At 41.4% G+C, this 24,668-nt stretch overlaps 1 protein-coding gene across 12 annotated transcripts in view; it reads left to right on the forward strand.

Annotated features, from left to right (window-relative positions):
* focad (focadhesin) overlaps nucleotides 1–24,668 on the forward strand; it is a 122,662-nt gene that overhangs the window by 91,332 nt on the left and 6,662 nt on the right. For 11 of the 12 annotated variants that reach the window (XM_051943824.1, XM_051943822.1, XM_051943823.1 and 8 more), the window contains 18 exons: nucleotides 500–541; nucleotides 675–783; nucleotides 1,606–1,722; nucleotides 3,637–3,875; nucleotides 3,953–4,039; nucleotides 8,450–8,597; nucleotides 11,104–11,223; nucleotides 11,666–11,788; nucleotides 11,955–12,032; nucleotides 12,789–12,860; nucleotides 14,371–14,473; nucleotides 14,789–14,869; nucleotides 14,969–15,097; nucleotides 15,181–15,296; nucleotides 16,394–16,654; nucleotides 18,626–18,715; nucleotides 19,412–19,589; nucleotides 19,829–19,926. In XM_051943824.1, coding sequence (XP_051799784.1) covers nucleotides 500–541; nucleotides 675–783; nucleotides 1,606–1,722; nucleotides 3,637–3,875; nucleotides 3,953–4,039; nucleotides 8,450–8,597; nucleotides 11,104–11,223; nucleotides 11,666–11,788; nucleotides 11,955–12,032; nucleotides 12,789–12,860; nucleotides 14,371–14,473; nucleotides 14,789–14,869; nucleotides 14,969–15,097; nucleotides 15,181–15,296; nucleotides 16,394–16,654; nucleotides 18,626–18,715; nucleotides 19,412–19,589; nucleotides 19,829–19,926 — 2,191 coding nt within the window. Of the gene's footprint in view, nucleotides 1–499; nucleotides 542–674; nucleotides 784–1,605; nucleotides 1,723–3,636; nucleotides 3,876–3,952; nucleotides 4,040–8,449; nucleotides 8,598–11,103; nucleotides 11,224–11,665; nucleotides 11,789–11,954; nucleotides 12,033–12,788; nucleotides 12,861–14,370; nucleotides 14,474–14,788; nucleotides 14,870–14,968; nucleotides 15,098–15,180; nucleotides 15,297–16,393; nucleotides 16,655–18,625; nucleotides 18,716–19,411; nucleotides 19,590–19,828; nucleotides 19,927–24,668 lie in introns of those variants that run through there. The other variant, XR_007939691.1, reaches the window with a different exon arrangement.

Raw genomic sequence — 24,668 nt, forward strand, 5'->3', positions numbered from 1 at the left:
GAGGCAACATTTACTGGCCAGTTTGAGGAACCTTCATAAGCATGAATGAAGATACATTCCAGAAGATACCAGTGTAACCAGTTGGTGGAAACGTTCACAACTTTGTAAAAGAAACAAACATGAACATGTCGAAATATGTTTGTTTTACATTAATCTGTAACTCTTCTGAATATATCTGTGGTACTGATTTATTGAAATAACATTATATTATTTGGATTATAGACTTTTCATTTGTTTCCAAACTTTTGGGTCACCCTGTAATCTCTTGCTCATCTCTGCTGGTTTGTACTACTCTGTGTGTTGGTAGAGTACAAGTCTCCTTTCCTCACGCCATTCATCCGATGTATTTCTTCAATTTGTATCGGGGTATTTCTCTAACTATTTTGGTTCTGTTGGGAGCTCTCACTGTGCGGCCATTCTTAACGATGTTCTGACCGGAAGTCTCATCCTTTCTTATTCATCTTTTTTGTCTCTGTTGTTTTCTTCTCATCTATCTCAGGGCCAGAGATCAGCTGGCAGATGTAATTAAAGCTACTACTAAGTGAGTTTCCTGTTTATGATTGTTGCAGTTTAGATTCATAACAAACAAAATTGCTGAGCTCTGTAACGTACAACCTGACAAAGTTAAACTAGAAGCCTTGTCTTACTGCTGGATGGCTCTGTGTGGTTTTCAGGGACAGTCCTGTTGTTCAGGGGAACTCCATCCTGGCTCTGAGTGGCCTTGCTGCTGTTCTTGCCAAGTATGAGAGCAACCTGCCTGCTGACAGCAACGACAGCCTTGGGGTAAGATATCTTGCACAGTGTGACATATTATACAACATTCCTACCATTGTGTAAGCTTAAAAGTCCACCCCCCCAACAAAAGTCTGTGGTTTTCTTCAAATGTAGAAACCTCTTAACCTTGCAGCCCTTATGACAATTGACAATCTGAATATACAGGGTGACTCAAAAGTTTGGAAACAAATGGAAAGTCTATAATCCAAATAATATAATGTTATTTCAATAAATCAGTACTACAGATATATTCGGAAGAGTAACAGATTAGTGTAAAACAAACATATTTCGACATGTTCATGTTTGTTTCTTATACAAAGTTGTGAACGTTTCCACCGTTCGCCGAGAACATAATGCAGAAAATCACAACTGACTACTACTTCACACCCTTGCACATCAAGATACCAGTGTAACCAGTGTCTAAACACTGGTTACACTGGTATCTTCTGGAATGTATCTTCATTCATGCTTATGAAGGTTCCTCAAACTGGCCAGTAAATGTTGCCTCATAGTACTTTTGGATGTTTAAAAAAATTAAAACTGTCAGATACTTTACCATCAAAAGTTTTGAAATCTGACACTGATGGCCTGCATTTTGAAGTTATGCTCCAGCATACCTGTACCTTATGGTTCTATTAATTTCCTTCCGAGTTATTGCACTCGGCAAATACTATGCTTTTAAGTTATTTTATTATGCTATCACAAAAATGGGTAAAATAACAGTGAATTCATCACCCCCAACTCAAATAGACACTTTGTTTCCAAACTTTTGGTTCACCCTATAAAACACAGACAGCACTACAAAAATGATTTACTAACTTGTTACTGTAGGCTGGACCACAGTTTGTGCCCACTGCCAGCTGGTTGACGATGGTCATCGACACCCTGCTCAGCATCATCAGCAGCAGCTACAGGGCCAGCGGACAAGTTTTCCCATGGTTCATGCATGTAGGTATTATCTGAGTCTCTCACTGATGGCTGTTTCAACATCCTTGTTCAGTCAGAGCTACCCAATGCACTCCTATTTTTATAACTCCACCTTTCTAGGCTATATGAATGTAAACACGACCAAAAATCTGTTTTCTTGTGTTTTACTTGATTGTTTTGATTGAGTATAGAATACTTCAAAATGGCAGTGACTAAGACTTAATACTGCACTTCACTGCATCCTGTGTAGTAACAGACACATTACTGAAGCTGCAACTTTGCTAACGTGCTACTCCTTTGCTCATTTAGTGTTAACATGTTTTAAAGACTCCACTCTTTACATATATATTTTTTATTTAATATTTAGAGACGGAATTTAGAAAGAGAGAGTTGGGTAGGACATTGACTTTTATAACGTAAGTAAAACAGACATGTACCCAATAGGAAAACTTGCATTACAAAACACCCATTCAAACTAAGATAAAGATAAATCATACAAGAATCCCTTTACAGAAAGCAGGACAATGACATGTAGCTGGACTCTTAGATGTTTTAGAAGGAGACCGAGACAGAAAAACACTACATTGCTGCAGAGGGATTTTTTTGTGTTCAGTATCTGACACCTTTAATATCATCACTCTTTACTGAAGATTTCTCATTGTCCTGCTTTCTGTAATTGGATTTATGTTTAGTGTTTGTTTTGTTTTTGCAAGCTCCTTTTGGATACAAGTGCTCCCAGTGGATTGTGGGCTTTCTAGCTTTTGGTTTGTGTTATTGCTGAGCTGTCATCTGTTGCAACACTGTTGCTACATTGTACAGTAAGGAAAGGAAACATCAGTACAAAGCATAAGTGAACACTTGAAATATGGTGCTCTGTTATTTTTTATTTAATTTCTGCTCATTTAAGCTGTTTGCATTCATCTGTACAAACTGAACTTGATCACTCTGATTCATTAGCTCTATGATCTTTTTTCCACTAAAATGCTCAGTCAACAGTTTTAAATTTCTTTCACCTGCACCACCTCCTTCTGCATCATGAAACTCCATGAGCTATGAATATACTAATATTTTTCCATTTTAAAAGTTTAACTTATAGACACAAGGAGATCAAACCTATCTCCTGCTTCTAAATTTTGCATCACTGCAGTTTTTTCACTGGATTTTTATTGAGACTGCAAATGTAAGAGAACAAAGACACAGTTCATCTGATTAGTACTGAGTTGTTTTGATGTTCATTGCCCACTTCTATAAAGAAATGGATTTTTAAAGATAGTGTTTTGTCTGCTGATGATGTTCTGGACAAAAGTTTCTGGTTTAATGTTCTTACTCTATTTTCTGTAGTTGTGTATTCAGCATTTAAAGATAAAGAGACTTTATTGTCATTGTGCAGAAGTACAACAAAATTTGTCTGGAAGAACACAACAATTAGCAGCAGTGCAAATAAGAATAAAACAGATTTTTTTTAAAAATAAAAAGAAGAATCAAAGTACTATATACAAACAACGTAAAGTGTTCAGTGCTGATAAAGTGGTCCAGTGCTGAAGTAGAGTTCTTATTGCACCGATGAGCCAGAAGGGGACAATGTTTGGGTGGTGGGGCAATGGGTGGGGGTTGTGATGGCGGCAACAGGTCTGGGGAAGAAGCTGTTCCGCGGTCTGCTGGTTTTTGTTTTTAATGTCCAGAACCTTTCGCTGTTTTATTGATGCTTTGTTCAGCCGTTAACTGCTGTTTTCACTTTGAATAGTAAATTGTTTAGCTTCGGATTTGTTTAAATCCTGTCTGAATTTTTCCTCTTTCCTGCCATTATAAAAAGCCAAAGACTGGTCATGTCACGGTACAGATCACAGCACAATACAGCATGATCTCCCCCTCACCTATGGAGCTGAGTGTGGACAGATCCTATCACCAACATGACACTGTCCTCCTCCTCCTAAGCGCTCCTACTCGGGTGAGAACACAGCGAGTGCTATAGCTCGCTCCTGTGCCAGCCTGGCCTTGTCCCTGCTGGTGCCAGTGCTGGTGGTATGGCAGAGGGACGGTCTCGTCGAGGTGCTGTCAGCGCTGCAGGCCGGTCTACCGGGCTCCCCCTCTGCAGATGACTCCCAAGCTGTCCAGTTCCACTCTGGCCTCGCACTCGGCATGGTGCTGTCCAGCCTGCACCACCAACACCTTAGGTACAGGAGCTATATGAGGAGAACACTGGTTTAATACACATGGTGACCTTCGCTGACTGTTTGTCTCTTTTATGCAGTGATGTTTCCACTCAGACGGACGATCTCCTCCTCAGCTCTCTGGACACTCTGGAAAGTTGCTCATTTAACCCGAACTTGGAATACAAGTCAGTGCTATGTGTACAGATATCCTTTATACAGCAAAATTGTGCATATAAATACACTTGCATGTACACTACCAGTCAAGAGTTTGGACACACCTAGTCATTTAATGTTTTATTCTTTATTTTCGTGACGATATACATTGTAGATTCTCAATGAACACATCGAAACTATGAATGAAAACATATGGAATTATGTAGTAAACATGTTTATTATTTTAGATTGTTTAAAATAGCCACCCTTTGTTTTGGTTACTGTAAAAACCCAAACAGGTTTTAACCAGCAATCCTCCTTAGACCGACTAAATTAATACTTAATCCTCAGAGAATCACTGGACCCTCAGCTCTCCGTCTAATGGGTCCGGTTACAACAGCCCCGTGGGGTCTGACCCAGATGGGTTCTGAAGAACGTTTAAGCTGGTATTCGAGGAAAATTTGCCTAGCTTCTAACTGCCTTCATCGAGTTGCCTAATCCTGCTTCCTCTGATAATTAATTTAACTGAGTAGCCACTTTCAAATGGTCAAATTAACTCCCAGTCATGTCTGTTAACGGCAGCTTTTCCTCTCATGGGTTTGGCATTTGGTAAGTTGCTAGGTTAAAGTTTAGAGGTTAGGAAAAACCCCAAGGATGTTTGTAATAGGCCACCCACGGCCCCAAAGACTAGTAACCTTTCAGAACCTTTTTTTAGATGTAATGCACACAATAACCTGACTTTTTACCACCAGAGAAAATATTCAAAATTAATCATTGTGATAGCAGTTTGCAAAAGAAGAGTAGTCCAAAATTCCATTTGAGAGGTGTGTGCAACCAAATATTGAGTTGCCTATTTTTTGAGTTTTGTGTAAAACTGTCAATTTTGGCTTTTTTTCTCCTGTTTTTTTGTGTTTTTCCAATGCGCATCAGTTAAATAAATATGTGCATACCAAAAACATTTGCAATTGCAACAATTTCTGACTTCAAATACAGCACTGAGTCCTGCCACATTCAGAAATACTCTGACACTGCTACATGGCATGTATCAGAAGTGGACATGAAGCCGAATACAGGGATCTGATAAATGCCTTCAGTGACTGGAGTCACAAAAACTGCCTGCTGCTCAACGCCTCAAAGACAAAGGAAAATGATCATAGATTTCCGCAGATCCAAACCCCCTCTTCAGCCAGTCAACACTTGTGGCGTGGACATCGAGATTGTGACATCATATAAATATTCAGGTGTCCACCTTGATAATAAGTTGGAATGGTCTACAAACGTAGACTTCATCTACAAAAAGGGCCAGAGCCGACTTTATTGCCTCAGAAGACTTTGATCACTAGACATCTGCAGTAAGATGCTGCAGGTGTTTTATCAGTCTTTGGTAGCAAATGTCCTGTTTTATGCTGCAGTCTGCTGGGGAGGCAAGTATAAAGAGCAAGGATGCAAGGCATCTGAACAAACTGACTAAAAAAGCTGGCTCTGTGGTTGGAATCACATTGAACACATTGGAGGATGAGGTGGAGAGACGGGCACTGAGCAAGATGGAGGCCATTCTGACAAACATGGATCATCCACTTCACATCTGCTTCAGTGAACAACAAAACATCAGTGAACGGTTCCTATCCCTGCGCTGCAGGACCGAAAGACTTAGGAAATCTTTCTTGCCATCAGCAGTCAGGCTATTCAATTCAAAATTAAACAGATAAGAACCCTGACAACCAAATTTCCCTTTGGGGACGAATAAAGTGATTCTCCATCCATCCATTTTCCTCCGCTTATCCGGGGCCGGGTCGCAGGGGCAGCAGGCGAAGCAGGTCGTTCCAGACGTCCCTCCCCCCAGCAACGCTTTCCAGCTCTTCCTGGGGGATCCTGAGGCGTTCCCAGGCCAGACAAGATATATAATCTCTCCAGCAAGTTCTGGGTCTGCCCCAGGGTCTCCTCGGAAAACCTCCAGAGGAAGTCTCCCTGGAGGCATCCGAATCAGGTGGCTAAACCACCTCAACTGGCTCTTTTCGATGCGAAGGAGCAGCGGCTCTACTCCGAGCTCCCTCCGGATGTCTGAGCTCCTCACCCTATCTCTAAGGCTGAGCCCAGCCACCCTACGGAGGAAGCTCATTTCGGCCGCTTGTATCCGCGATCTTGTTCTTTCGGTGACTACCCAAAGCTCATGACCATAGGTGAGGGTTGGAACGTAGATGGACTGGTAAATCGAGAGCTTCGCCTTATGGCTCAGCTCCCTCTTCACCACGACGGTTCGGTACAACGCCCGCATTACTGCTGACGCCGCACCAATCCGCCTGTCCATCTCTCGCTCCATTTTCCCATCACTCGTGAACAAGATCCCAAGATACTTAAACTCCTTCGCTTGGGGAAGGAACTCCCCCCCCAACCCGGAGGGAGCACTCCACCGGTTTCCGGCAGAGAACCATGGCCTCGGACTTGGAGGTGCTGATCCGCATCCCTGCTGCTTCACACTCGGCTGCAAACCGCTCCAGTGCGTGCCGGAGGTCATGGTCTGAGGATGCCAACAAAACCACATCATCCGCAAAAAGTAGAGATTCCATAGTTCTCCTGGGAGACTTCAACGCTCACGTGGGCAACGATGGAGAAACCTGGAGGAGGGTGATTGGGAGGAACGGCCTGCCTGATCTGAACCCGAGTGGTGTTTTGTTATTGGACTTCTGTGCTAGTTATGGTTTAGCCATAACAAACACCATGTTCGAGCATAAGGTTGCTCATAAGTGTACTTGGTACCAGAGCACCTTAGGCCAAAGGTCGATGATCGACTTCATAGTCGTGTCGTCAGACCTGCGGCCGTATGTCTTGGACACTCGGGTGAAGAGAGGTGCAGAGCTGTCAACTGATCACCACCTGGTGGTGAGTTGGATCCGATGGCGGGGAAGACTGCCAGACAGACCTGGTAAACCCAAACGTGTAGTGCGGGTGAACTGGGAACGTCTGGCGGAGGACCCTGTCTGTAGGGTTTTCAACTCCCACCTCCGGAAGAGTTTCTCCTGCATCCCGGGGGAGGTTGGGGACATGGATTCTGAGTGGTCCATGTTCAAAGCCTCCATTGGAGAAGCAGCTGTTAGGAGCTGTGGTCTGAAGGTCACTGGTGCCTGTCGCGGCGGCAATCCAAGGACACGCTGGTGGACACCAGCTGTGAGGGAGGCCATCAGGCTGAAAAAGGAGACTTTTCGAGCCTGGTTGGCTCGGGGGTCTCCCGAAGCAGCTGACAGGTACCGGCTGGCCAAAAGGGCGGCAGCTGCGGCAGTTATGGAAGCTAAAACTCGGGTGTGGGAGGAGTTCGGGGAGGCCATGGAGAAGGACTTTCGGTCGGCCTCGGGGAAGTTCTGGCAAACCATTCGACGCCTCAGGAAGGGGAGGCAGGGCTTCGCTCAGGCTGTGTACGGTCGGGGTGGAGAACTGTTGACCCGTACTGTGGATATCGTCGAGCGGTGGAAAGAGCACTTCGAGGAACTACTGAACCCGGTAAACACGTCCTCTATGGAGGAGGCAGAGCCTGAAGACTCGGGGGTATCTGCGTCCATATCTGTGGCAGAGGTCGCCGAGGTAGTTAAAAAGCTCCTCGGTGGCAAGGCACCAGGTGTGGACGAGATTCACCCTGAGATGCTGAGGGCTCTGGACATTGTTGGACTGTCTTGGTTGACATGTCTATACAATGTCGTGTGGGCATCGGGTACAGTACCTGGGGAGTGGCAGACCGGGGTGGTGGTCCCTATTTTCAAAAAGGGGGATCGGAGAGTGTGTGCCAACTACCGTGGTATCACACTTCTCAGCCTCCCCGGAAAAGTTTACTCTAGGGTGCTGGAAGGGAGGATCCGACCGATAGTCGAACCTCGGATTCAGGAGGTGCAATGCGGATTCCGTCCCGGTCGTGGAACAGCGGACCAGCTCTTTACCCTTGCGGAGGTGCTGAGGGGGTCATGGGAGTATGACCTGCCAGTCTACATGTGTTTTGTAAATCTGGAGAAGGCCTACGACCGTGTCCCCCGAGGGGCTTTGTGGGGGGCACTGCGGGAGTATGGGGTCCGAGGCTCGTTGTTACGGGCCGTTCGGTCCCTGTACAACCAAAGTGAGAGCTGTGTCCGCATACTCGGCATTAAGTCAGATAAAGTGATTCTATTCTATTATATTTCTGGGAAAAATGGTGTGTCTTCTGGAAAAATTCCAGGGATGCCAATACTTTCGTCCATGACCGTACATATACTTGAGCATTGGAATAGATTTGTGCATAGAAACCAGAATACTGAATCTGATTAATCATGGGCCTTTAAGTCTTTGAGAGGTTCTCTCAATTCAATATATGTGCATTAAAAAATAGGTTTTGTGAAGATTGTAGCTTTGATTGCATTTTTTTTATTATTTTTTCTTCTCTGACCCTTTCTTCTTCTTTGTCTGACCCTTTCTTCTTCTAGTGCTGGCTGTATGTTGGGTCTGGGTCTGGTGCTCTCAGCCCTCTGCAGTAGTGGACAGATGGATCAACATGTCCACATCAGCCAAACCCTTGACAAACTACTGGCCAACCTGCAGGACAGCAGTGGGCACGGACGCATGCTGCAGGAGGTATAACTCTCCTGCACAACATGTAAACCACTTTCAGACTTGCATGCTGAAGGCAATTGACTATGTTGACTTCATATATGCTTAAGAACCCTGCTCACCTGTCTGTACAAGGTGTACTTGCAGTCTTATTAGGTCAGACTTGGTAACATGTTCCTATTACTTTCCGTACAGCACAAATCTGGATGGAAGAGAGATTTGCACATCTATGCACATTGAACAGTAACTTCATTAATCACTTTTGATTATACATTATTCCCCACACTGTGTACTTTATTCACCTCAGACAGGAAAGCAGTCACACATATAATTCAATTCAATTTTATTTATATAGCGTCAATTACAGTCAACTCGTCTCAAGACGCTTTACAGAACCCAAATGCCTGACCCCCAGAGCAAGCCCAAAGGCGACAGTGGCAAGGAAAAACACCCTTTTAACAGGGAAGAAACCTCGAGCAGAACCCGGCTCTATATAGGGGGGACCCATCTGCCTGCTGGCCGGGCGGGTTGAGAAGGACAGAAGAGGGCAAGGGGAGGGATGGGAGAAGAGGGAGGGGTGGGAAAGCAAGGAAAACACAACACACATTTGGATACATGCATGACAGGATATGTGACACAGACAAAGTATAAGCTAACATTGAAAACTGACTCATAATTTACTCTTATGATGTACGGCTCTGACATTAAACATACTCCATATATAGCTAGCAAGTTATATAGTTACTATTTATAAGCTGCTGTTAAATCATTTGTGACATAGCGGATTTAGATCTAGTCTCTTGTATACTGCTGCATTATTATCCACACTTGATGTACCGTTTCTTGAAATTTGAATCTAAATTTAGCAGATGTTATGCCAGTATTTTATATTCTAGTACCTTGTATATCCCAAAATGAAGCTGTGTTTAATTCAATAACCACACAGTAACACACAAGGAGAACAGAGGCAGATAATTAGATGTAGGCACACATACATAATTTTATCTACATTAAGAACCAGTGAATTTGCCTGGAAAATCCAGACTGACTTTATTTATGTATTAATATAAATACAAATAAAGGCAGTCTGGCATTGCGATGATACGAGACGATTTCATAAAGGAGGGGCTAACGACTGCAGCTTGAACGAGAAAGAACCAATCAGCGTAACACGGATGTGACGCACAAACAAATCGACCTTGTAGTCCATGTCGTCCAAACAACAATGGCATGCAGCCGAGAAAGCCTCGCGGTGAATGATTACTGCCGTTTTTGTCACAAAAATCTGCGAATACATGGGGTACTCTCAAGTACAACACTTATTTTTGAAAAGGCTACGCAACAAAAGACTCCTTCCGAACGATTAGCGGTGTTAGTAATAACTTTAAATCGGAGCCAAACCAAGTCGGTGCGTATGTGTAAAAGTTGCTTAAATTTACTCCCACGTTTGGAACGGGATTTTCCTAATGGCAAGAAGCCCAAAGTAACGAGCCATCCACTGCCTCCTCATCGTTGGAAACGTCAAGTGAAAAGAGGCAACGACTAACGCCATCCAAAACACCAAGAGACCACAAAAAGATTCGCTTTGGCCCCCCTCTGAAGATGACGCAGCATTAACTCCCGCCTCCTGTGCTATGATTGGTCGTACCAAACTGTACCGGGAGGGAAACGCGATTCAATTCGCACAATGCCAAACTGACTCTCCTGTATCTCCTAATATGGAGATAGGAGATTACATGGAGATTCAGTTTGGATTTTCCAAGCTACCAGTGAATGCTTTTTGAGTGCTGTTTTTAAGTCTGCAAAGCATTGTTTACGGGATTTAACAGAAGAATGTACAGTATCCACCCTACTGTACAAAATTCTGTCTTCAGTATAAAGCTGTACATTACAATCAGATACGGAGGAGATAATGTCATCTGTGAAAACAGTGAACAGAACAGACTATGGGATTGAGCATTATGAGAAATCTTGTGCAACTTTCACAAATTAAGATTTTGTATTTCCAATAGACACACACTGCTGCTGTCTTTACAAGAGATAACTCAGAAACTACTTAAAAGCATTTTCATTAATTCCAATGCCTTTTTACAAGCAAGGCATGATTGACTGTGCCTCTGAAAGATTACTGAAAGGAGCTGCATAATGTTTTCTTTTGTTATTTATAACAAGAGTGGTGGCTGTACCAGTGCTGTGCTTTCTATAAAACTTCTCTTATTCCTACCTAAAAAACTGACATTTTCATTCCTTTGCTGTGAGCAATTTTTAATCTTCAAGTGCACCTTAAGGCTTTAAGACTGTAACATTGTGATCACTTGGAATCCTTTGTCTTTTGTCTGGGTGCCTTAAACATTTTGTACGAGTGGAGAAAGGTAATTCTGAAAAACTTGATGAATCGCTAATCCTGCAGGGAGAAGAGCATTTTGTATAGCCAAAAGTTTGATATATTAAAGGTATTTAAAAAAAATACAATTTCCCGACACTGTATCATTTTGTAATATTGGAATTGCTTTTTTTCCCACCTGTGCAGGTTCTGGCATACTCTGTGGCATGTGTGAGTGTCTCGGCTTTCAGTGGAGGTCTTATTAATGCAGCCAAGGCTGAGGAGGTGATGGACACTTTGCGAAGCCTGACAGAGGAGAGCCAACAGGTCAGCAGGAAGGACTGTTGGTGTCAGTGTGGTTGTTATGCAATGATGAGAGATGGTGGCATCTGCATAATGCATGCTTTGACTGATCAACTAGCTGCTTGTGATTCACACAGCAACCTTTTAGAAATTGTTTGTTTTTCCTGCCATTAATTTATACAGATGTTACCTTTGCTTTAGCTCTATGACTTTTTGCTATCAAAGAAACTATGTACAGACTGTGAAAATAAGTCATTTGAAAAATGCCAGTGGACTGGTGACACTAAATTGAGCTCATCAAATCTTTACAACCTCTGAGTGAAGAACACAAGTGTGGTTACAGACTGCAACAGAAGAAAATGAATTAAGCACAGCAAGCTGACAAAAGGGTGGAAAGCAAGTGAGTATTTAGAATGCCTCAAAAATATACTTATTACAGATCGTAGTAAAGTCTTCCTGTTTCCAGACCCCAGGCTTCTCCCTGGCTCTCGGGTTGGTAGTTCATGGCTTGGCAATGTCCAGCCACGGTAAAGCAGGAGACATCCACCCTCGACTGCTGGCAGCTTGGATCAAGATCTTACTGGCTGAGGTATGACAAATGCATGAATTATTTATACAAGTCAACCCATTTTCTCTGTTTAAATCATAAAAGGTGCTGCTGGCTATGAAGGATCAAAATTCATACAGTTGTTTTATTTTCAAATCAATTTGCAAACGGCAGTAACTTCAGCAGAAATCTGATCTTTGCATTTCAGGGTTGTCCCACAATGCAGCGACTGGCTGCTGTCAATGGCTTGGTGGCTTTGGTGGGCTCAGAGAGTTACCTCGTCCAGGTAAGAAGTTCACTCACATGTGTCTGAGACCAGAGCCTATATTTATTTCAAAGACTAAAGATTATATTTCTTGGAATTTTGCCTCTTATGCAGGAACGACTCACCAATGTTGTATCCACCCTAAACACTTCAGACTTTTATAGAACTACGAAAAGTAAAAATTTCAGGCTTCAGTGAAAGATCAAAAGAAAAGTAATTTTACAGACTTTACCAGTTTTAGAATCACACTATCAAAACAGTCACTTCTTCTTATTTAACTTACAATGTTGGAGAGCAACATAAATAAACACACATTTTTTCTCTATGATAATAATTTTAATGACAGTAGTTGTTTTACTTCATTACTTCTGTTTGAACATTTGATGGGATGCTACACTATTTTTTCTTCACTTTATCCTAGAATTAGTCAAGCTGCAGTCAAACAATATAAATACATCACTCATCTACCATCTAACCACCGAATGTTTCACAGTATCTTTATTTAAAGGACTACTTTTGTTCCAGGCAATTTTCTGGAAACTTTTGTCATATTTATGAAAACAAAATGGCATTTAGATGTAAATTTCTAGGATATTTTTCTAAGAAAGTTGAGATCTGGTGAGGAGGATGGCACACTTGAAAAATGTGTCTTTTTGGTCTTACTCAGCCAACGGATGTTTTACTATGACGCTTTTACGTTGGAGAATTTTATTTGTTATTCTACATATTTATGCAATAGACAATAATCTGTTCTCATCAAGTTTTGTCTGATTGCAGCTAAAGACCGAGTTGGAGCTTTCCTCCCAGCAGCAGAGCAGACTGAATGAGGTTATTCGTGCCATCACACAGGTCAGAGTTGAGTTGTTCTTGTCATTATTATTTTAAAGTGCCCACAATACGCACAGTTAAAGTTTTATAATTTTATTTTTTCGGGTTTACTAAAATGTGTTTAGATGTTTTACAATTCAAAAACCCATTTCTTTCCTTTTGCTACAGTACATTGTAGCTGTCCCAACCGAAGTGAGCCATCATTGTGGGGTTGCTGCGTTTACTCTGTATAAGCAATAACATCGATGTTGAAAATGTGTCAACATCAATATTTTTAATTGACGCATGTTTTTTTGTTAAAAGAAATGCTTTTCTTCAGAGATCATCTGCGCTCAACGCTAGAGTTTTAGATAACTGCGGTGGCAACAGCACAGTCAAGACACAGCTAAATACGAAAGTTTGTAAAGATCCAAGGCTGCAACAGTATGGGGAATACTTTGTATAATCACAAAATAAAAAGGTGGTTTGTACACTTTTCAAGGCAAACCACAGCAACAAAGCATAATATATGAGAACCTAAAGAGAAATACACAGGAGCTATTTGTCATGGAGGAGTGTTACCTTTGTATACAGAAGAATTTCCAAAAAAGCTGTTCTCATTAATAAATTTTTCTGTTTCTGTTGTTAGATCACAATATAATGCATGTTAACTCACTTCTAAACTGCTGCTCTGCACCAATAAAATCCATTATAATCTCTGTGGCGTCTGACAGACTCACCATACAGAGAGGTTAAGACAACTTGACTTTATTAACATATAAGTTCAAGCTACAACCAAAGTTCTAGAGGAACTGAAAGAAGAAAAGAAATTGCTTTAGGTGTTCCATGCTTGTAAAACACCTATCACATCAATGTTGTGCTTTGTTTAATACGCAGACTAAACATTTTCACTTTGTTAATGGGTTTAATAGAAACTTGGATATTTTTCCTACTATTTCTGTTTAAAGATTAACCCCTCATTTTTTATTTGCCTTTATCAGGTTGGAGTTAACCCTACAGTCTTGAACTTTATTATGTAAACCATTTCATTTCATACTGTGCTGCTTTGTACAGGGGCATACTGTTTTTCAAAATAAAATGAACTGAAATGCTTTTTTGGTGGAAAATTGCCTGTTCAGATAACTTGGTAAAATAGTTGATGGCAATCAATAGAAAAATAGTAGTTTGTAACAGTTCTACAACATTAGTAACATACTGCCAAATCTCTGATTATAGGCAGAGTAAAAAAACTCAGCTATATAGTGCACTGAGGGAAAGGGGAAAGCTGAAAAACATCCCATGGGCTCTATACTATTCACGCTTGTCTGTTTTTTAGAAAACTGAGTGAAGATTGTAGGTTACTTTACCGGTATTACAGCTATAGAGGATGTGCAATCAGCTGTTGCCATTGTTCTTTCCGCTTGCATACAAGATATTTTGAAATCTAACAGACACGATTCTTGTGGAGTACATTCAAACTGCTCTTTTTTTTGTTAGTCACTTTGTATGTCCTTTGCTGTGTGCTCTAAGCTACTTTGGTTTTCTTTTGCAGATCATAACATTCTCAGGAACCATTGGTTTGCAGTCCAACAGTGCCTGTTTAGTGGGCCATTTGCATTTGGCCCACATGTCCTCCAGTCACAGTCACACAGCAGGTAACATGGATGTATGTCATGACATTGGACATTAATTCAAGCTAATCAGGTGACTCCCAGGGGGTACTAGTGATGGATCAGAATCTATACATCTGAAGTAAATACAGCTTTTTCGCAGCAGTATGTGTATTGGGTGGAAGATGATTAGCAAACCTTGAGCAACATGCTCTTTGTGGTCTTCTCACATATAAGAAGTCAGTTCAATCCTTTAAGATGTACTTCATTTACAGCTGACTGAAATCTAATTATCAGCTGTTGTTTGGCGTGATATGGTTTGTTCTTTTTCTCCCCTCTGCCAACCTTTCATCCCCTTAGTCCCTCAGGATTTTAGTTACCTCTCAGAGAAAAGTTTTATCAGATCCATCACTGATTTCATCATAGAGGCTGGAAAAAAAGGTTAGTTGACTTTATAAACTTGTTTGAGAGAGAATAGTTTGCATATCTGGCTTTTTAAAGCACAGTGCAGTACAACCTCTTCTGTCTCTGTCCACCCAGGTTCGGAGTTCTCCCATCCAGCTCTGGTTAAGACTGCTCTGACTCCTTTGGCATCAGTTGGAGCCAGTTTCCAGTATCCCCCCATCAACTGGAGTGCCATCCTGTCTCCTCTGATGAGGCTGAGTTTCGGTAAAAATTCTGACATGTTTGTCTCTTTCTGTAGTCAGCAGAGTCAAAGCACCATGTTCAGTCTGTGTTTTTATCTTTGAAAGGAGAGGATGGGCAGCATCAGTGTGTGGTGCTGGCAGCATCTCAAGCTCAGTTTTCCCAGAGTGCTTCTCTCTTTCTGGGATCCTGGCTGTCACCACCCCTTGTACACACCCTCAGTGTAAGTTCCTTGTAAACAGGGCTGGGTATCAGTACTTTGGTAGGAGCAAAAAATATGTCTTACTAGCATATCCAAAACTGTCAGCATATCCTGTCAGATTTTTAGGCTTGTTTACTGTTCTTTGGTTGAAAGTTTTTTTGTTTTTTTTAAAGATCAATCTTTCAAGTTAAGAGAGTTTCTATAAGCATTTCCCTGAATGTTCTTACACTTCAACAGGATTTTTCCAAATTGCTGTCAAACTTCTTAAGGTTGGCTGTCTGTGGTGCTGAAATGAAGCATGAATACATTTTGTCCTGGCTTCAAACTACAAAAAACAATAGCCTAAAAGACATTCAGCTTTGAGACCAAACTTGAGCACAGTTATGACCATTGAGTTTTATCCTGTGTATTATCGTAACAATTGATGCTGCATATGAAACGTTATGAAACAAAGATAAAAAATAGACGCCTGTCAGGATACTTTTACCTTCTTTCAACTTGCACAGCATGCCTATGACATTGAGCAATGGGATTTCTGACACTTTTACCTAATTCTGAATTCTCAATGTTGTGCATAAAGCTTGCGACACAGCCATTGTTGTTAAAGATAAACAAACACTGCGACTTGATTAACCTGAACAAGGTTCTGAGTCAAACACATCCATCCAAGTGTCAGCTTATTGTTCATGGAGGAATTTACCTGAAGGAAATCTGACTTTTTGTACTAAGGGGTTAACATGGTCACTGCTGCTGATCTATGTTTCTAAGTCTTCAGACTTTCTGATTATGTCCAGATTTTTTTTATTTATTTTTTTTATGTAGCCTCAGAGGTTTTTTGTCTCACTGTACATGTCTGAAGTGCTTAAAATGGGTATAGAAGTACAGTAAGTATTTCTGCACTTCCCATCTGTGAAGTGTTATAAAAATCTAAATAAAATTGCCCAAAAAGATAACATAAAAGAATAAGTAAACATCACTATGATCTGGCCAGACACTCAGTGCCGACTTTCACTACTAGACAGTTTTAGATAATCAAATATTTTGCTCTGTAGCATTAAGAAAGCTAGAAGAAAGTCGGAGGTGCCCTTTAGCATCTTTTAAACCTATTTCTCATACAGTACCAGACTTGGGCGCACCTCTATGAGACCCTGGGCTTATGGATGAAGCACGTGCCTGAGGACAAGCTACGGGTCTATGTGGATAGTCTAGGCCTGCAGCAGTTCCAAGAGGACCTCCGACCCCAGCGTCTGTCCCTGTGCCGCTCTCTGCTGCAGGGCCTCACTCAGGCCATGGCCCTCCCAAATCCTCCCAACAACTGCTGGAGCATTCTCTGCTCTACCTCCGAGAAGATCTTCACCCTCCTGCCCAACCAAATCCAGGTGCAGTTTGAGAGTTTGTACATTCAGAGCCATACACTATTATTTCATACTCTCGTTTCTCTCTCTGACATTTAAAGTGCAATCACTGTATGCTCACCACTAAGACTTTAACTATTTACACTGCACACAATTGAACTATCAGTCTTGCTTCATTTTTAGCTGACATTTTAACCTCTGACCAATTCCGTCTGAATTCACAGATGGGGGTTGCAGATTCGCCAGTAGCCAGTAATGGCCTAGTTTGGGGGTAAAATTGAGCATGATGCCGTGATGGCTAGAAGTTGGGACTTTGCATGGCTATAGTAAGAGGACAGATGAGTTTCTGTGCAAATTTGCAGATCTCTACCACCTGTGCTACACTGACTTCAGGGTCCTTGAAAATTAAGCACTTTTCATGGGGGGCAATGTTCAGCAGTCCATATCTCTCTAAACAATGTACTTAGAGGGCTCCCCCTGTATAAATTACAAGCCAGTCTCGTCTGGAGCAATACTAAATGGTGCTAAGACATTAATCTGTAAGATTTCTAGTATTTTTAACACCCTTAACCCTACTCGCGAGTGATTTTTACAAATAATTTATACATTTGAGCAAGCCCCCCTGCTCTGTAGAGACTTCTCCTGAGTGTGTGTGTTGTTTCTAGGACATCACCAACATCTAGGGAGCTTGGAGAAAAAAAAATCAAGTCTCTGTGATACCCAGAAGCAGAGATATAAGCATTTTAAAACTTAAAAATTCCAGGCGAGGATTGAGGGGAGGGCATTTTGGCCTAAATAATTAAAATTTGAAAATGCCATAATTCAAAAACTACTGGGAGTAGATGCCTGTAATTTTGCACATAAAGTTTTTTTATCATGATCTCCCACCACTATCTTCCAAAGACAAATTGAAAATGGTGCTGCAACCACCTTCCTGAATATTTGGTGTTTTGGGATGGAATAACTCCTCTGTCAGCTGGTTTAACATCGATTAACCAGCCCGATCTCACGGGGATTCGTGAAACTGTCACGTAAGTTTTAGTTTCGGTTTCGTGTGCACCAACACGATTTCGTCATGTTTTTCGTGCCGCTCACCACAAAATGCGCACCAATGTATTTTAAACGGCGGACTTTTCGTGCCACTCAGAACGTATTTCAAAAGAATGTGTATATTATATTTTTAATGTAAAACCGTGGCGAATCCAACGCTATATTTTGCATGACATCGTCCCTAAACATAACCCTAACCATAACCTAACCATAAGCCGGTGGTACACTTACCAATTTGCATAGGAATTTCAAGAATGTCCGGCGGCCGGCGGCCGCAAACGCGATCACACAAGCAGTATACGCCGATGGACAGCTTAGATCGTCATGAATCCGCCGGTATAAACCACTTTCAGATGTGATTACCACAGCGAAAAACATTTCGTGGTGAGCGGCACGAAAAACATGACGAAATCGTGTTGGTGCGCACGAAACCGAAACTAAAACTTACGTGACAGTTTCACGAATCCCCGTGAGACCGGGTTGGATTAACATTTTCTAATCAACTACCAATTCCAATACTTTACTTGGCAGCTTTCACAGTGTTAACATCAACTGAGATTGCAGTTGCTTTAATCTCTCATTTGTCAGTTGACAGTGCTTACATGTATTAAATGACAAGCACTGTCAGTTGTGCTCTATTCTTTGTTTACATAGAAACTGTTTACTCAGCTCCTCACAGGCCTGAAACTTGAAACTGCTTTCAGCTCTTCCACTTAAACTGTTTTAGTGGTTCACTTGCAGATGCAGAATATTTGATAATTTCTTATTTTTTTTGTCATTTAACTTCAAGAAATTTTGCCCCTAAATTTAACCATTCAATGTGTGCTAATATATGGCACAAGAAATAAATGGGGGCTAATGTAAAAAATGACACAAATTGCATTCATTCCATTTAAAAATATTGTTTTGTCTTATGTCAGCTCTTGATGATTTCTTTTGTTTTAGGACAGTGAAGTGGATTTGTACGTGGGGATTGCCAAGTGCCTGTCTGAGATGTCTGACACAGAGATCGACAGGATCACTCGGGTCTCAAAAGTACAGTATTGTATATTCATTATGGATTAAACAAACTACCACTTGTGTATTTCCAGTCATTATGCTAAGCTCAGTTAACACATCCTGACTACTGGCTACAATGCACCATTTATTAGAGCCAAAAACTCTAAAACAGGAAGAATCATCTGATTTTCAACTTTTCAGCAGTCTTAAACATCTGTGAAATGCTCATCTGTTGGAAAATGTAATCAAAACCAACCCTAGGATAGTGACATTTTGTCAAAATCATAGTATTCTGCATTTCTTTTTTTAACACTTTGACAAAAATATATCATGTTCACTTGATTCTGTTAAAAATTTTTAAAAAAATATCCTCAGCTCCCCTCAAAAATTAGGGACTGCTTGGATGAAGTGCAGGCTGTGTTTACACAAACATATGAGATTAGTATGTAAATAAAGTAAAAAATAAACATAGGAAAGCACCTATACTTTGTATAGCACCGTGCCACTAGATGTGCTGACTCTCGTTGGAGGTCGCCATATCAAAAGTGTGCACGTTTTAAGTATGTCTCCACAAGAACTTCAGATCTTTTAATAGTTGTAATATCAAATTCTCTGAGAAATTCAACTGTCTTCTTTATAGTTCAATGAAAAGAAATGTCCAGAAACCTATTAGGGTCAGGTTAAAAATGAACATTAACTGAAATAAATAAATCTGCACTCTGTATCATTTAGGCTCAGATGGAAAAGACCTGCTTTGTCTTGGCTTACCTGACCTCTAGGGGCAGAATTCCCCTCCTGTGTCTCAATGATGTCATCAGCGGGGTGCTCCGTGGTTGGCCGAGCCACAGAGTGGGCTGGCTCCTCCTACAGACGTTTTACCAGTGTCGTCTGACTGCCAGCTCCAACACAGGTCTAACATGTAACCTCCAGAGATTCTCCTGCTGCATTTTCTTTATGAGAAAAGTGGAAATACTTCCCTCTTTACAGTAGAAGCCATAAATGAATGCTACACAAGAAAATGTTATCATTAAGTCACTCTCTTCGTTCGCTTTAAATTTGTTGTCATGTTTTAATCCATGCATTGGTGTGTTGCTAACATACTATATTATTCACCTTTGGTGGAGTTAACATGTTTGCTCTTTGTCACAGGCGTGTCCAAACGAATGGAGTGGCTCCTGGAGCTGATGGGATACATCCGAAATGTGGCCTATGGTGCAACCGCAGTGACATGTGGAGACACCAAACTGGTATGTTTCTGAGCCTTGCTGGAAAAACTGCATTGTATTATTTAAGTGTTGCTGTTACATGTCACAGATGACTTCCAACATGTTAAGACCTGTATATTTTGTAGGGAAAATATACGCTCAAATGGGTTTTGAAGATTTATGTACAGTTATTACACAGTTTAACTGATATTCAACCAGCAAAATATTTAGATCAGATAAATAACAGTGCAACATAAGAAGTGCCTCTGCTGTCAAGAACAGCTTTAGGAATGATCTGGGAAATTATTAAGGCTGATAGTTATTTATAGAAGCCCAGTAGCTGGAATCTATACAAGGAGACTGAAATGTGAACAACAAAACAGTGAAGATACTGAACTTATATTTATACACTGCTCAAAAAAATTAAAGTAACACTTTTTAATCGAAGTATTGCATCACATCAGTGAATCATGTGGGATACTGATCTGGTCAAGTAAGTAACTGAGGGGCTTTTTAGTCAGTTTCAGCTGCTTTGGTGTTCATGAAATTAACAACAGATGCACTAGAGGGGTAACAATGAGACAACCCCCAAAACAGGAATAAGTTTACAGGTGAAGGCCACTGACATCTACAGAGGTTCCACAGGCAGTCCAACTCCTCCAGGATGGCACATCAATGCATGCCATTGCCAGAATGTTTGCTGTGTCTCCCAGCACATTCTCTAGCGCATGGAAGAGATTCCAGGAGACAGGCAGTTAGTCTGGGAGAGCTTGACAGGGCTGTCAAAGGTCCTCAACCGATCAGCAGGACAGGTATCTGCTCCTTTGTGCATGGAGGAACAGGATGAGCACTGCAATAGCTCTACAAAATGACCTCCAGCAGACCACTGGTGTGAATGTCTCTGATCAAACAATCAGAAAGAGATGTAATGAGAGTGGACTGAGGGCCCAGCGTCCTCTAGTGCCCGCTGTGCTTGCTGACTGGCACCGTGGAGCTCGGCTGGCATTTGCCATAGAACACAGGAATTTGCAAGTCCACCACTGGTGCCCTGTGCTTTTCACAGATGAGAGCAGGTTCACCCTGAGCGCATGTGACAGGCATGACAGGATCTGGAGAAGCCGTGGAGAATGTTAATGCTGCCTGTAACATTGTTCAGCATGACCGGTTTGGTGGTGGGTCAGTGATGGTGTGGGGAGGCATATTCATGGAGGGACGCACAGACCTCTACAGGCTGGACAATGGGATTCTGACTGCCTTTAGGTATCAGGATGAAATCCTTTGACCCATTGTCAGACCCTACATTGGTGCAGTGGTCCTGGATTCCTTCTGGTGCACGACAATACCCAGTCTTATGTGGTAAGAGAACTCATGCAGTTCCTGGAGGATGAAGGAACTGATGCCATTAGCTGGCCCCCACGCTCACCTGACCTGAATCCAAAAGAACACCTTTGGAACATTATGTTTTGTTCCATCCGACACCATCACGTTGCTCCTCAGACTGTCCAGGAGCTCAGCGATGCCCTGGTCCAGTTCTGGGAGGAGATACCCCAGGACACCATCTGTCGTCTCATTCAGAGCTTGTCCCGGTATCGTCAGTCATGCATACAAGCACATGAAGACCATACAAACTACTGAATACCATTTTGAGTTGCTGCCAAGGAATTTCTGCAAGATGGACTAGCCTGCCACATCAGTTTTTCACTTTGATTTTGGGGTGTCTTGAATTTAGCCCTCCTGGGGGGTTGATAATTTTCAGTCCCATCAAACAATGTGGCACTTTTCATTCCTAACACATTATCCAGTCCATATCGATGCTAATATCCAGTTTGTTTTTTCCCCGTATTGAAATATGATGTATTTTCAAAGTGTTCCTTTAATTTTTTTGAGCAGTGTATTAGAGCTGGGCACTTTAATGCATTAATTAACGCTGACAATTATTTTATCACGCAGTTTTTTTATTATTATTGTAATGGTCTGATATTGTTGCTGATGTTGAGGTGTCAATGTTTATTGTTCAGTACGAGATTTACCTAATGTCAGTGAACGTGTCATGCGTAGTTAGCTTACCTAGTGTCAGCAGTAGCATGTGTGCATGTGTTGCTCCGTGCCAGTGGCCATTTTTCAATTCTAAGTACCGAAGTCCGTACTTACATACTTGGCGAGAACGGACTTACAAGTCGTTTTTGCAAGTCCGGACTTGCGAGAACGCATCGAGGCTAATGTGCATTTGGAACCCCAGCATGCTTGACGTCACCGCCTCGGTTCATCCAATTATTTTTACTGTGGAAAAACAACGAAATGGAACAAATATAATAACACAACCCTTCATATTCACGCTTTAATATTAAAACAGTTGCTATGTAGATATATTCAGGTCTTATTCTCAGTTCTATCCACAAAAACCTTTCAGAAACTGATTGCTGAAAAAATATTAAACCTTCACGAGGACACCTCATAAGCAGGGATGGATAGTTTAGTTTTTTTTATTGACTTTACTAAAATACATTAGTCTGCATTCTACATACATACCTGCTGTTTGTCCTCCAACATTCAGAGCTTTATAGTCTGACAGATACACAAACATTACTACTCTTTAATGTGATTACCAGGACTTCTGTATGCTGAACATCGACACTGATTAATCAGAGAATATTTCATGTCCGCTGCAAGACTCAGAATCTTCCACTTACCAAAACGTGGGAAAAAACTTTCTCCACCCTGGAGGAGGCTCAAACGTATATAACACAGAACATTACAAAACAGATGGCAATTTGCTCACTGATCAGGAACAAGACAGACAAAAATAGGAGTACAACCATAATTGCTAATATTCTGTGGATTATCAAGGTATGTAAGTTTTAGTTTTGTTTTAAAAATATTACATTGCCATCCTATTTACCCGTTGTTACCTTTTTTGCACATGTACACTGACAGTCATTAAATGGTAAATGGTTGTATTTATATAGCGCTTTCAGGGTTTCCTCCAGGATTTTTTTAAACTGTGGGGGAGGTCTGCCCGAGTGGAAGACGGGGGGTGACGTCGACAACAAATTTTTGAAATGTGAAATTATGACTATTTCAAGCTGAATGTTTTTCTAAATACATTATTTATTATCAGGTTTCCAGTACATTAATTGAAAATAATAACTGAAAAGACTATCTTGCAGTAACAACAAACACAATGACAAATTAAAGGAGCATCTAGAAGAGGTGTCAATCTGCCAGTGTCACAGAGCTTGTGCCTTTGCTTTATCCTAGTGCTGTGGCAACAACAGTAAACAAAGAGGCAAAAAGTAAAAGGCTGTAGCAAAACTATACTCTGCCCTTCTGTCTCCTCATTATCATTTCTATTGACTTGAGGGAATTACATCACGACAAAAGTCTCAAGAACATTGAGCTTGTAAGGTTACCTGAGTCTCTTCCTCTGGAACCTTTCTCTTCTTGAGAAAATAGTTTAATATACTCATCTGAAAATGTGACCAGAAAAGAGTCATGGCAGAAAATTACCTGGGCATGACCTAAGCTAACGTTATGTCGTGCTGTTCAAAACGTCTATCTGAAACGTAATGGGTTTCCTCTATCAACAGAAAATTTAATTTTACAGTTAAAAAATAATCTACAACAAAATATTATCTCTCTACTGTATAACCAAAGACTCGACATGCTTTATTAGGCCCAGATTAATCTCTCTTTAACAAGTGTCAGTGGTACAAAAATAAAATAAAAATAAGAATCTCTCTGAAATAATGATAATGCGTATCCTGTATTAAACAATGAATAACACATTTTATCACGACTCAGGATTTTTTCTGTAGCCTAATCCATCTATATTTCGTTTTCACTGGTTTGAAAAAAACTGTATCAAATACAATCTAGTTTAGGTACCTTTCTTTCACCCTTTTCTCGCCCTCCACGTCGGACTGTTGTCTCTACTCTCTTCGCATTTCGCGCGCAGCAGTTAGACAGGCAGGCACTGTTGCCAACTCCTCAGTAAGGAAAGTCGCTATTGGCTGTCCTAAAAGTCACTAGAAGTCGCTAAATGACGTCATCGCCTACTTTGCATATTTCCCAGTTTGCATGTAATTGTAATCAACGTTGTAGGAGAGAGGAATAACGTTGTGGAAGAGACCAAAAAGTGAGTATAAAACACCCAAAATATGTTTTTTCACTAGAGGCTAAATGCTGTGGTTTATTTTAGCATGACAGTGAAGAAACATTTTTGTTTATATGGCTCCGTAAGTCTGGATGGGATCTGTAGTGACTTTGCGCATGCGCGATTCATCTGCCGTCTGGCCGCGGAGTGATGTGGGTCTCCCCCTCCCCTCACTGGGTCTGCTGTGGGGTTACTGGACTGACTACATCTATGGGACTGACAGCCTGTGCTCTGGGAGGGGGAGAAGCTCACAGCAGCACCTGCTACTTATTGAAAACAGTAACTGCAGAATGAGCTGAGTTTTCCTATCAGAGTCTCCAAAACGGCAGAAAAAGTCGCTAGATTTGTCGCTAGTCGCTTTTGACAAAAAAAAAGTCGCTAGGAGCTTTGAAAAGTCGCTAGATTTAGCGAGAAAGTCGCTAAGTTGGCAACACTGCAGGCAGGTGCCAGGCAGTGAGTCCGGTGTTCCGGTGTTGGTTTTTCAAAATAAGGGTAGGGTATTTGCAGCGTAGCCTCACATTTCACGAAAAACACCACGTTTTGTGCCGAAATCACATTTAATACAATAATCGTCATTAATATAAACATAAAACAACATAAAAACAAGGTAAAAAAAACACTATTCTGAAGG

Source organism: Acanthochromis polyacanthus, chromosome 23 (genome assembly GCF_021347895.1).
Source record: "Acanthochromis polyacanthus isolate Apoly-LR-REF ecotype Palm Island chromosome 23, KAUST_Apoly_ChrSc, whole genome shotgun sequence".
In the NCBI taxonomy this organism is placed as follows: Eukaryota; Metazoa; Chordata; class Actinopteri; family Pomacentridae; genus Acanthochromis; species Acanthochromis polyacanthus.